The 14469-nt window shown below is 37.9% G+C and overlaps 1 protein-coding gene across 2 annotated transcripts in view; it reads right to left on the reverse strand.

Annotated features, from left to right (window-relative positions):
* Positions 1-2092: 2092 nt before the first annotated feature.
* The window catches only part of tmeff2a (transmembrane protein with EGF-like and two follistatin-like domains 2a), a 65795-nt gene continuing 53418 nt past the window's right edge, over positions 2093-14469 (reverse strand). Inside the window, exons 6-10 of one of the 2 annotated variants that reach the window (XM_056755400.1) lie at positions 6796-6944; positions 6538-6597; positions 6313-6436; positions 4821-4979; positions 2093-4062 (exon numbers count right to left, since the gene is read on the reverse strand). In XM_056755400.1, coding sequence (XP_056611378.1) covers positions 3966-4062; positions 4821-4979; positions 6313-6436; positions 6538-6597; positions 6796-6944 — 589 coding nt within the window. In that variant the 3' untranslated portion in view covers positions 2093-3965. The remainder of the gene's footprint in view (positions 4063-4820; positions 4980-6312; positions 6437-6537; positions 6598-6795; positions 6945-14469) is intronic. The other variant, XM_056755399.1, reaches the window with a different exon arrangement.

The following is a 14469-nucleotide window of genomic DNA, read 5'->3' on the forward strand; positions in this document are numbered from 1 at the left end:
AGTGTTTGAACAGAGATCTCATCTGTGTCCATGGCACCATGCCAGGCTAAAAGACATACACACACTCACACACACAATTGTTTAACTGGTCGGGACATTGCATACACTTCCATTGATTTTATATCAATGTAATAATATTCAATTCCCTAAACCTAACCATCACACAAACATGTGCATGATATTAGATTTAAAGAAAAACATTTTCATGAGCTGGAGCCCTTTTACTTTAGACCAATAAAATATCCTCACAAGTGTGTTGTAATGTGTTTTTTAAAGTGTTTTAATGAGGACAACTTTATATAACAAATAAAGCTCAAGAAGCGCAAGCACGCAAACGCACACTCACCCCACGTTTTCTTCACTTCAATATAATGACACTTTTAACAGAATGTTTCTTTATGTTGTTGCTTTCAGCAGCGAGGACATGAACAAAAGTTCTGTTGGACAGACTTAACTTCCAGTTGAAAGAATGAGTATTTTTTATTTGCTTGAATATTTAAATGATACACAATAAAATGTATATTAACATAAATTAAACATAAGATAAATTGTTATACTGTATTATAACCAAAAACAGATCGAAAGTTAACTTCGTGCCAGGCGCATGCATCCGATAAAACAGTCTAGGGCCTATACTGAAATAAGAAGAAGAGCATACCTGTCAGATATGAATCTCTGATAATCAGATCAATCCCACACAGTGTGACAGACAAAACAATTTACAATAGGATCAATGCTAGCAAAAAAATATCAAGTCAAGAGTTCACAGGGCAGGATGAGAGTTCAAGAAACAAAAGACAGCACAAGAGTAGCATAACAGTTACATCGAACAACAAATAAACCGCTGGACCTTAGCATGAATGACTATTACCACCTGTTCACTTTATGGGCTGCCAGAGGCTTAGCACTCAGCTCAGACTGATGTTGTACCACAAAACTGTGTGGTTACTTAAAAGCCTGCGTGAACAACGAGTAGGAAAGGCTATTTCGTTCACGGCTTAGGTCATGAAAGTTAACATTGTGAAATAACTGTTGCTACATACATCTGGAAATCCAGCGCGGAGCCAATATCAAAGATAAACACGGCACTTTATTGTGTTTCGACCAGAGGTCATTTTCTGGATAATGGCAATCAATGAAGTGAGATTAACATTCGTGTTTAAGATATTTTCAAGGGAGAGTCATTAAAAGACACAGAGAAAAATCTAACGCAAAACAAACACAATCATGTGGTCATTTCCTCTGAGACTTTGAGGCGATTGTCCCACCGTTACTGTACTTATGATGAATTATCTCTCCTGCATGCAAGCGCACACACACATACGCAAAGAAACATATCGCTAATGTTTCCTCAGTTGTACTTTGGTGGGGTAATTGTTTTCTCTTGTCATTTGCGCAGATTATGAAAACAAAGAATGTCCGTCACCTATGTGACCTCACATCCATACACTTAATCAAACATCATCATGTAGTGTACAAATAAACTTTCTGCCTTGCAGTGTTACCTGGAGCATGTGGCTATAATAGAGAATGTGAAGCTGACATCACGCCCTATGTTGCGTGTTGCAGTGGCGCCGCCATCTTGGGAGGATCATGCTCCACTGCTATTATTGTTTTGATATGTACCATTACTTGTTTTATTTGATAGCTATATGGAGAAATCGAAAGTGTAAGAAGGATGGGCTTTTCCTGAACGACTCTGCGTAATGCTATTGCAGTTTTTAAAAGAGCAAGACCGACCTACCATGGTCATATTTCTTATTAAACAAGAAAAACAAAACACTGCATTGAACGCACAGGCAGCTATCCTACCAAGATGGCGCAACTTCACATTCTCTACAGTTTCATTAGATTATACATTGGTCATGACAAAAATGCAGTATAGCCTGACCTCTGCAGGTCGAAAGTACTCACTGCAGGAAAACAAAAAACGTATTTAATTGGATTAGAAAACAAGTGCATGATTATAAAAATAACAACAAATACATAACCTGGCTAAATCCAACATCATGACATCACGCAATGATTTTATTACACTAAATTAAATATGACATCTTTAGCGTGTTTCATACCCTGTGCTGCTTCATCAGTTAAGCAGACATGCATTTCAATAGCTCCCATATTCCCATGAGCTGTTATTGAGATCTCAGATGTCACTGACAGCTTTGAATGGTTTGTGTCTTTAATTCATGGGAAAATTTCAAAGTATGCAAAGGCATGTCGCTGCAGAGCACACCACAGTTATGAAGCCTTAGTTATAATTGGCACCTTTGTTCAAATCTTGGATGGGTTTGGTGGTAACTGGTTCTTCAATTTGACTGTTAGGCTAATGCAATGCTGTGGGCGTCAAATTAACGACAAAGGAAAAGCCTTCATCCTTTTATTTATTTTGTGCTCACTCTCAAAGCATGCTACGAGGGTCAATGATGTCATTGCCTGTTTTATAATTTCTTAAATAGAATCCGCCTATACAAATCCAATCCTGTGGCAATGAATGCAAGCTGCTTGGGAAAGCAAACCTGATAAACACTGTAGCTAAGTAAATATCAACAATGGCATTCAGTTAAAATGTATTGATTCAACTTGTGGTAAGTGTATTAAGGTGTTATGACATGAATCAGATAAGTGGTTTTGTGAAACACTTGGCTGCTGTATCTGGGTTGCAGAGCAATGCAGACTATGTGTACTATGTTCCTGTGAGGCAATTCTTTAAAAACAGGGCATGGGACTGGAGTTCTGGTGCCATATTTTGTAAATGCATTTTATGGAGCCAGAATTTATTTACACATCACATACACAAGATTTATAGCCTTCACTGCAACACAGCGTAATTACAAGGACCGAAGAACAAAAAAGTAGCACTGTATTACCAGGTCTTGTGAGCTTGTACCACGGTTTATATATCAAACTACAATCACACACATATTTTGTAAGGCTAGGACTACAGTTCTTTCCAACATTCCATTTAAAAACATGCCCCAAGATCTGTGAAGAGGGAACAGGTTAGTACAGACAACAAAAATATGCTTAATGGATTTGAATTTACCCCTGTGGCACAGAGACAGTCAGATAGGAAGTGCTGGAGCTCTGTGGGATTGATGAAGAAATTGGAAGAGGTTCTCTTGAAGAATGCCACAATTTCTACAGTCCCTAAGCTTCCTGTTTCCCACATGTTCTTTCTCATGTATACAAAACATCATTTATTCACCCTAACTTCATTTGAAACCAGTATGTGAGTCTGTGGAACACAAATTTTGAGAAATGTCTCAGTAGTTTTGTGTCCATTCAATGGAAGTCAGTGGGAGCCATAGTCGTTCGACATTCTTCAAAATATCTTTGTTTGTGTTTTCTTCAGAAGAAAGAGAGTCATACAGGTTTGTAAGAATTTTCATTTTAGGTGAACATCCCCTTACATTTCTGAGCAGTGATATAATGCTTGAAACTCCCTGAATGACAAGTCATATGTACTTTTAAAAGATTCTTAACAATTTAAACTCCTTGAAGCCTTCTGGTATTTATATTTATTTAGAAACATTTATGCCCACTAAGTCCCCACTATAATCACCAGAAACAACTTTATACAGTACCTTCTATTCACGATTTTCATCACACATCATGGCATCCACAAAAGAAAAGGCACAATTTGGTGACACATGTTTGTGATATAAATTATTTATTTACATTACAGAAAAAGGACCCCACCAAGACAAACAAATTATCTATTGGAAATATTACCCATACATAACCAAATAACAGGACGTGTCCTATCATGGTGTCCTAAAATTCTCTGTTTGTGTCCTGTGCCACAGGTGCAAGGCATCGCGTGTAGAACCCATCATCCTCCGTTATATCGGCGCCCTCATCCATCTCCGTTCCATCATCCAGCAGGATGCAAAGTCTCTGTGCGGGGAAGGAGAGTGCGTGTATATTTCCTGTCCATTCCCATGATTCTCCGCTTCCAGCATTCAAATGAGACGGGTGGAGGCGCGCAGGGTGTTTTCAGAGTTGTAGTGTGTTGTGTTCTGTTTCTGTCGGTTGATTCTGTTGGTCCGTGGGCACTTCCTGTAGAGGAAGCACAACATTCTTATCTTTTGTAACTCGTTTTTTTGTTTTTTTACGGAACAGCAATTGCCTGTAAAGAAAAAGCTGACAGTTTAGAGCTTTTACCATAAATATATCTGTTCTATTGTGAGGTGAGAGCTATGTTCAATTTGTAATCAGTTATACAATTTTTTTGACTTTATAACATGGTATGCGTCTGTATGACTTATTCATCGATATGGGAACATTTTGTTCATTTTTTAAATTGTACTGTTTGACTTGAAATGGCAACAAAATGGTCTAGAGTCTAACTTGCGTACATGTACCGTATATGAAACATATTTCTCATTGTTTTCAGTTTCTTACATTAAAGGTCTTGCAGGCATAGTTCATAAATAGAGCTGTTAGATCAGAAATAAGTAGATGTAACAGAATCCAACATCATATCCAGAATGAAGATGCAGTGAGTCCATCAATCTATTTGAACAAATATGCCATATTTTCATACTGAATACAGGCTCTCTTCTTCTGACCTGTGTAATAGTTAGAGTTACAGTAGATGGTAAGTTATTTAGTGCTGGCAGTGATCTACTACCACACACACAACCATCAACTATAACCTTACATAAAATGTGTTATTTTGCAGAGTCCCACAGAAAGAAACACTCCCTACAGACTTCTGAGTGAGTTTGTTTGTGTGTGTAGCCCAGCATCCCAGGAGGCAACTGTATTCTGCTTTCTGAACAAGTGAGCATTTGTGCATATGTGTTCATGCTCACCGGGTGATACACAGCACCACTACACATATGATGGCCACCTGTAGAGCTCCAATGACAGACGCGATGAGAACGTAGCGGAGCTTTCCGGAACCAGGCACCACGTACAACACATTGTACTCTTTAGTGTCACACTGCGGACCGCTGAATCCTGAGTGACAGCTGAGAGAAAAGAAACATAGAAAGAAAGTGGATTCAGTGGTTGTTCAGCTTAGGTGTGTGTGTGTGTTTGTGTAGCCCAGGAGGAACTTGAAAAATTTAGATTTATATACAGTAGAATCTATATAGACTTTATATGTTTGTGTACCAATAACTCAGAAACACATTGTATGTGTACGCTATGCAGCGTACGTGCATACTGTAGAGGCTGAAAAACAACCCCCACGCAGGAATGACGTATACTGCAACATTAATGTGAAAATCTGAGAGAATGGAAAGACCTTTTTGAACTGATCATAAAATACATGTAAAAATGACTATTGTGTTTATGAATATGAACTTTACAGTATTCGAGATCTGCAAACATTGCATCTTTTTTGTTATATTGACCAGTTTATGACGTTTCTCCAAATAAGTTCAAACAAAAACAACATTTTCATTTAGAATTTGGAAGCAATGTTGTCACTAGTTCACAGAATAAACAAACATTATTGTTTGACGAAAACACATACCTAGAAACAGTAAATACATTTTTGAGTTAATTTTTTCCCCGGCTATTTTGTATGATACTGTATTCTTATAAGTAGTAGGTTTTATTTCGTGCTTTTATTCTTCATAATTATAGCAAATTCCACCATTAAAAACATTTATTCATCCTATGACAAAGTTATTTTTATGATTCCAGAAGTGTCAAAACAGGTGGAGAAAAAACAAAACAACAAATAATCCGGAATAAAGAATCAGTTTTTCTAATAAAAATTGAATAATAATATAATAGACTGGATTAATTTGCTTTTACGAGAAACAAATCAATATTATTATTCCAATAACACCACAGTATGCAATAAATCCTAAAGATTGAACTTCACTTTTTTGAACCTGTAATGATATCCAGATAAGTTTAAAAATAACGCATCTCTGGTTTGATGTAACTGAATTGTACTTTTCTCTTTGTGCACATTTTATTTAGTTTATCTGTGTGACTTCAGTTCAGTTTATACCTTGAGCACATTTCTAATTTCAGAGAACAGGTCTTTCTTGGTTTGAGCACTAGGGGGAGACAACGGTCTTTGATACCTTAGACCTCAACACATTCAAATGGTCTTCACAATAAGCACACAGAAACAAACACACGCACGAGCACAAACACCTACACACACACAGACGCACAAACACACACACTCACACACGCACACACATTTAGAATCTATATTAAAATTTGTAATTTTTCTTTGGAGATGCTGCAATAATCCGACAAAAAATATATATTTTTAAATAATTCTAAAAGTTTTGTGTAAATGTGTAATTAGTGTGTAAATATAATGTATATTTTTACCTGCAGGAAGGTGTAGAGAGCATGTTGGGATATTCACAGTCTCCATGTACGCAATAGTTCTTATAGTGGTCAGGGCAGGGAATGTACAAACCCCTCGCCACCTCTGAAACTTCTGGCTTCTCTTCTTTAATTCAAACACAGGCACACAAAAACAGAACATAAGAAAATCAAATCCAAATGACAGAGCGTTAATACCTCTTAAATAATAAAATTTAACCCACACACCCGTGTAGTCTGTCCTGGCATACTGTCCATCTCCTGCTTTAGTGCCTGTAATCATGTCACCTGCAGGATAATAATAAATAATAGAGGAGTCAAAAGGGAGGCACGACAAATTTGCCTTGTTCCAAGAAACCAGTTATGTAACCACTCTCTGTCATGGCTTATGTAAAGAGCAAGAAAGCAGAAATTGTGTAGGAAATACATATATTTTATAAAGCTTGCAAAATTATTTTAAGGAACAAACAAACGCGGTCTTCTCACCCTGGCAGTGACCCAGGAATTTGACCTCGATTCGTTCTTGCCTCTGACATGACGCCTCTTTGACCTGGCAGGGGTTGTCATAGGAACGGCCATCTGATGCGCACACGGGGTTAAAACTAATGTGGGAACAGTCTATGTTACAGACGCACCTGTGTGGAAGAAACATCACAAATGCAAATTACTGACAAATCAAACAGTGTGAAAAAGGTTATTAAACAAGTGTCACCTTGTTTGATCTACGTGTCAGCCACGCATGATATTTCAGTCTTGGGAAATTCAGATTCAAACAAATCGCTGGAGATTCAGATTATGATTTCTGATAAAGAGGCAAAAGTAAATTATATAAGAATTCTTCTACTCTAAAATGATTGGCTAAGCAGCGTTGGGAAAGTGCTGAGGTTTATTATTAACAGCACTGAAACAATATTTGCATACATCTTTACAGTCTGTGTGTTGTTTGGCCTGCTGCTTATTCTGTCTGACTAACAAAACTTTTTGTTTTATAGTTGTGTGATGATTGTTTTGGTCTGATTCATAGCCCTGATGATCCGGTTTTGAGTACAAAAACACTCTTGCCTGTCTGATTTTGCCAGAAAACATTAAACCATCTCAAATATACCTTGATAAGTTTGTCCTATCTACAGCATGCATGTCAGAGATTGACAGTTTTAAACATTACGTCCATTGCAGCGGCTGGTAGACACAATCAATCATCTCAACACTTAGTTTTATGCCTACAAGAAAATTGCTATTGTAAAAAGCCAGTTCTGCAACGGGTGAACATTATAGTTTAAATGTACACCTCTCAATCATGTATGAGTCTGTTAAGCTCAGCATTTTCACAGGATTCCTTTGCGACTACACACATGCTGAAACACACACACATCACAATGCTAGAAAAGACAGGCGTTATTACAAAAGGTCTGCATCAGCGAGAAAGGCAAACATTAACTGACATTTATAATTGCCCATTTAGCTTGAGGCTGTACGAATTACCATTAGAAACAGATTAACACCAACAGCAACAGCGCTTTTATGATGCTTCTACCATACAAATGTTGATAAGGCTGTTGAGATTGCAAATGTAATGAGTGAAGTCGTTTCTCCATCAGCTTGTTCATGGATCAGAGTGAAGCTGGAAGGAAAAGCTTTGGAATTAATCGGGACACAACTGAACTGGATGCAGCAGTGATTTTCAATCTATAGGTTATTCACAAGTCTATCGTTTCATAGGCTTAATGACTGAAGGAACAGAGCACATCAGCGGAGAATAATACAACGCCGTGTTTCAAACAGGACGTGATGAGTTCCAGAGCTATGATGTTCCTTCACTTATTTTAATGGCTGCTACTAAAATACTTTCATTAGCAATGTTAATGGGCGCATACGTGCTTGCGTCTATGCAGATGAAAGGCCGAGACAGAGACAAAGACGCCATGAAAACTTTGCTACTGATATGCAACGCATGCAACCAGCATACAAAATGAACTTTAGTCACATCTGACAACTAAATGGCAATTTCTTATTGACCATGAAAGTTTATTTCACATGCACAAACTTTAAATGGGTGCTAAATTATTCATGATATGATTATGTGTAGAATTAACACGGTTTGGATAATCATGGTTTTTAATATCACAGTAATTAATTTGATATGCCTGTTCGTATATTGTGAGTCACAAAAACAATTTTTTTTAACTTTTCCTACAACTGGTGTAAACCATTATATTAATGTTCCAAAGATACCAGCCAAATGACACTTCATTTACTCACAAAATAAATTTTTAAACTAGGGATATCTGTCTCGTATTAACGACAGTTTTGACTCTTAACTCTGATAGGGTGAGATTCAATGAAGGTCAATGTAAAAGAAGTGCTCACCTGTGACTGCGCATTCAATACTAATGCACATTGCCTGGCAACCTTCAGTTATTAAAATAAATTATTTCATTTACCAGAATGATTGTTTAATCAGATGATTATTAATAAACTTACATGTTCATTAAACATACAGGTTCATAATAGTGATTTTATCATATTACATTAAGCATAATCTAGCTCTAGGTAAGTGTATGTTCCACATTAGCAGCTAACAAAAGGGTTCTACTAAATGTATGTCTGTATTTTTATTTGTAGGTGTTTGTGCTTTGGTTAATTTCTACCTTGTGTGTCTGCATGTGACAGCGGGAACGACAATCCGTCCACATTCACATTGACTGGGCGGCAACAATCAGACATTATAATTATAAATCTGTCTATTTCTTACTTCAGCTTTCCTTTTTAATCCTTTCGCACGGCCAGAGAGGTTTAGTTAAGTGAGGAGCTGTTTTGTGTCGAGTCTGGCAATGCGAGCATGATGCGTATTGACTACAAATGTGAGAAAATATCTGTTTTAAATAGAAGCGCTGATTAAGTTGAACTGTGTTGTGGAGTCGACTCAAGGGCAGCTCTGATTGTTTGCCAGTGCTAATTGAGATCTGTAATGCAAAGGCTTGAGATGTGTCCTCAGGAACACTGGCTGTACGATAAAAACTAACAAACACAATGATATTGAGCTTTTATTTACTGTGCTATTTCCAAGAGGCACCAATAATGGCAACATATTACCTTACATGCACACACATCTCTTTGCTCACCAGTTTGAGCGTCTGTAGTGGTCATAAAGGCTAATGTGTCTTGAGCGCATGAATATTTAATGCTGCCTCTCACGTTCTCTCTATACACACTGTGTGTATCTGCAGTGCGTCAACAACACACACACCCACACACACACACACACACACACACAGAAATAAGATTTTCAATAACAAACCAGGCAATAATGGAGCAAGTCAAACTGAAGGCTTGAGGTTTACTTAAAATGTAGGTTGTTTGGATAGTAGCGCCTATGTGTGTGCAAGAGTGTTGATGTAGAGATATGTCTTATTGATTTGTAAGAGCCATGTGGTTTCCCTGTTATCTAAACTTTGCCAGCATAGCCTGCGGGCTTCCTGTCTGTCCACCTGCCCTTTATCACACTCTTTAGAATCTCCCTCTAGAGAACATTTTATTGCTCGCTGGTTGCTCTTTCATAGCTCAGAAGAATGAATGGAGTTCTCAGTTATCAACTGTCTCAGATGTGTTTTCCCTAAAATTATGCTTTCAGAAATAAAAATGGAGTTGAAAGATTTACAGAATTAGAATTTATAGCACAGCTCATATAATATAGGTTTTCGGAGCGCGTATTGAAATCTCAGATCTTTGCAGTCTATGGACTCTTGGCATATCTATATGTACGAAGAGCTAACTGCTCTATACCAGTCGCGTCCTAAAATTAGAGATGCAACGAAAACCGATCTCCACTTACACCGAATGATATCTAACAATATCAATTCTGAAAATTAAATCAATATTACATTTCTGAATGTTATTAAAAGGACTATTAATATTGAACATCAAATATGATGTGATATTTCTGAAATGGGACACATGGCGTGTGTTTTTTCTGTGTCTTAAGTGTGTTATAAGTTGCCCCTGCATGTATTAGACATGTAAAATTGCAAAAAAGTGTGGTAACAAAAGATGCATTCTATCTAAAAGCAAATGCCTACCCAGACCTGCCTGATACGCCTCGTGTAACCACACCCCCACAAATCTACATCAGTTCGTGGTATGATTTGACTAAGACCCGCCCAAATGTATATGCAAGTAAGGTGGGCGTACTTGTAAATCTCATTGTATAGACGCCGTCGTAGCGTCGTGGAGACACTGTATGTTCCGTTGCGAAAAGAAAGCCTCTTAGTTTGCCCACCCAAAAGATGAGACAACTAAAAACCAATTATTACATTAGTACAACATTCTTCCAGAACAGTACAATCCGAATATTCAAGTGTGTGCAGCGCATTTCACAGATGATTGCTTCATGAACCTGGGTGAGATCAAGGCTGACTTTGCACGAAAGCTTTGGTTAAAAAGTAGGCCAATTCCAACCATTACAACTTCGCAAGGACAGTCTGGCGCTTCGGATTCGCAGCCTGTAAGGATATTTTAATTGTAAAGACTTTGTTACGGACTAATAAGAGTTGAGGTTGTCATGCGTTTGTAGCGCATGTCGTTTCTTTGTGTGATATGCAATTGCAAACACGCGCGCAACGTGAAAAACAACATAAGTCATAATAATCAATAATTATGTTCCAACTAGAGGCAAACAATGTTTTGTTTAAAATGGGGTTTATTGTCTTTGTTGAGTTGCGACGAGACATGGCGTAACACTGGTTGATCACTAACGGCAAATCTGTATAACATTGTATATAAAGGGTAAAACAGTTAGATATTCCATTCCATTCCATTTTCTACCGCTTATCCAAACTACCTCAGGTCACGGGGAGCCTGTGCCTATCTCAGGAGTCATCGGGCATCAAGGCAGGATACACCCTGGATGGAGTGCCAACCCATCGCAGGGCACACACACTCACTCATTCACTCACGCACTCACACCCTACGGACAATTTTTCCAGAGATGCCAATCAACCTACCATGCATGTCTTTGGACCAGGGGAGGAAACCGGAGTACCCGGAGGAAACCCCCGAGGCACGGGGAGAACATGCAAACTCCACACACACAAGTCAGAAGCGGGAATCGAACCCCCAACCCTGGAGGTGTGAGGCGAACGTGCTAACCACTAAGCCACCGTGCCCCCACAGTTAGATATGTTACATATTATTTTTTATTGATAAGGAAGTACCAATGACATTTTTATTACCTGTCAGTACAATTGCTTTGGAACCTGATGTTCAGAATATGGTAAGAGGCCATAGATTTCCGTCACACACTTGCAGTATTCAACCAATCACTACGTACTGATTAACTTGCCAATCAAAACACACCTCGCTTTTTAGAGCGATGAGCTTTGTTTCAGAGAGGCGGGGCAAAGAGAAGATACAAAGATGCACACTATGTGAAAAAATACAGTGTTTATTAACCTTAAATCTTGTATACACAATACAATACATCTAAAACAAACGATAATATTCGTTTTAGCCGTGTCATAAGACTCCTTTAACATTTTCTATTTACAGAGGACAAATTTACTGCATTTTCCTGTTCTCGTTTGATTGACAGGATATATCGGCCCTGATCATTGGCTGTTTTTAAACTATCGGCCGATAGCCGTGTGAATAATTGCTTTTAAGTTGTGCTTTGCTTTAGTTTTTACTGTTTCTTAATGAAGTTTAACTTGCTGAATACGAATTACACATTTATACGTTTCGGCATTTTACTTGTATTTCATGTCCAAAAATTCAGGGGTCTCATTTATAAAACTTTACCTAGATTGTATCCTTAGTGTGAGCGCACACAAAAGGAAGATTTTGCATATGCACAAAAGTTTTCAGACTTATGAATAGACATTATAAATCCCTGACAGGAGAAGACTGTATGTGTATCTCCACCCCATCTCCTCAACAATATAACGATATATGGTGCTTACAACGCCTAGTTTAACTTTGCATAATGTAATCTGCATTTCATTTCCATATTCCTATTTCGGATTTATTTTCATGACGGTACAAGCATTGTTTAAAATTGAGAGGGTACTGGGATGGTCCCGGACCCCTCATTAGCCTTAAGCCTCATTAGCCCCTCTTAAAGTCTAAAATAATGAACTTGGGGGTCCCCTGGTCTTTCATTTAAACTATATAATGTTTTGTCAAATTATCACGCTAAAACATAACACTATTGACTGTTATTTTTCCAAATTACTTAAGACGCAAATTAAAATGACATTCAAGCGCTCCATAGTGTTCATTGAAGACATGTACAGACAGAGATGTCGCATTGAGTGACATTTGCAGCGTGCGTATTGAAAGGGACATACAGGTGGTTGAAAAAATAACTAGGCTAAGGGAGAGAAAATATATTAAATCTTTTGCTCTTCCCAAGAACATTGCGTTTCAAAGACTTTGCGTTTCCTCAATAATCATTTTTTTCCCTCAAAAACCATTTGCATTCCACAGAGATTATTTTGCGCCCCCTTCTGCAAATATGAGCTCCGATTTTACTCATCTTCTCTCGCCCAAAGGAATGACATTAGTTTTTCTTATTCTGCATTAATGGTTCATACGGATTATTTTCATATACTTGATCTACATTTTTAGGAGATGAATCACGTTTAAAACGCTTTTAGGCTTCTGCATATGGTGACTGGCTGGCTTGGCAGCACTGTACATGCAGCCACAATTGACTTGACGCGTGCATCCTCTTTTGCGTCCAGGATATTTTCAATTAATATTCCTCAAAAAAGGGAACAGCACTGAATTACAATAATATAAAGAACGAGAATCAAAGGATAAGAAAATAAATGAAAAAAAGGTTTGTGAGGACAGTATTAGTCATTAAAGACAAAAACGATCAAATGTACACTTCAGGGGCATCATTAACCGTTAACTGTTGCGTACGCACAAAACATGCCCTGAAAGATGCGTACGGCACTTCCTACGCAAAAGATGGGATTATTAAGCACATGCACCCAAACCCCATGCATACGCACATTTTGGGTTCATTTTTCTGCAGTGGAAATAAATAGGAACGTGTCGTCCATCTTTTACAGTCTTTTAAATTTAATCCAGTCTATGCACCAAACAGGTGCTTTCTAAATAATTTGCATCCCAAATGTATCAATCTTTTTGGCATATTGTGAAGTCGTTTGCATTGTGTTGTGTAATGTTGTAAAATAAAGTGAAATTGCAGAATTGGGGCTCCTGTTGGATGCTTTTCCAATAGCTAGATCTCAAACTTTTAGCATACATGCACTCTCTCTCTCGTATTCAAAATACACACACCTTTACACTGACTATTCCCCTGAACAACATCAAATCCTTTTCTCTTTGAAAGTGTGCTTGTCATAACACTGAACCTCCGCACAAACACACACAGAAATTGTATTAATGCAGCTTATAGCATTGATTTTATCTATAATCTCTCATCTTAGTAATCCTTTCAAATGACGCAGGGAGACAGAACGATTGAACGAAGCTAAAGAGTGTCTGGTGAGAGCGGTGGAGTGTTTTAGGGAGAGGAACAGTGAGGTGAGTGAGTCATCTGCAGTCAAGTGTATCAGAGCAAGGGGCCGTCATGGGACCGTCGCCACGACTCAAGCATAAACGCCTCAAATCGTGCTGATATCTCAGAGGAGGGAAAGGCTGTTTCATTTTGATGCATCCAAACACATCCGCACTCCAGCTAGTGCTTGCTGAATCTTTAGTGAATCTACAGACTGTCTTTGGAAATCTGACATGTAATTCCCCACGGATGCCCTGAGAGAAATAGGCAGAAAGGAGAAAGAAAGACCTTCCTCTATTAAGATTAAAGGGTAGACTTCTTCACAACCGATGACAGCTCGAGCAGTTCGCTGATGTCCAGGACATACGATATGTGATACTGTATGTATCATGATTTTTCCAATAGTTACATTTCTTGAGAGGGATACTTGAGTGGACATGGGTTGTTGTTGGGAATAGATTAATACTTGATTTAATCATAAAACTAAATACAATTATGAGGTTTATGTTTAAAAGAAGAATTTTCTTATGGGGTAAATAAACTTGCAGATATATTCTCTGAAAACAAGTCTTGATATATTATGCAGTTTTATTTCTCTTTTGCTTCTTCCTCATCTTGGTTTACAGTGAAATATC

The sequence above is a fragment of the Triplophysa dalaica genome, chromosome 8, assembly GCF_015846415.1.
Source record: "Triplophysa dalaica isolate WHDGS20190420 chromosome 8, ASM1584641v1, whole genome shotgun sequence".
Classification (NCBI taxonomy): Eukaryota; Metazoa; Chordata; class Actinopteri; order Cypriniformes; family Nemacheilidae; genus Triplophysa; species Triplophysa dalaica.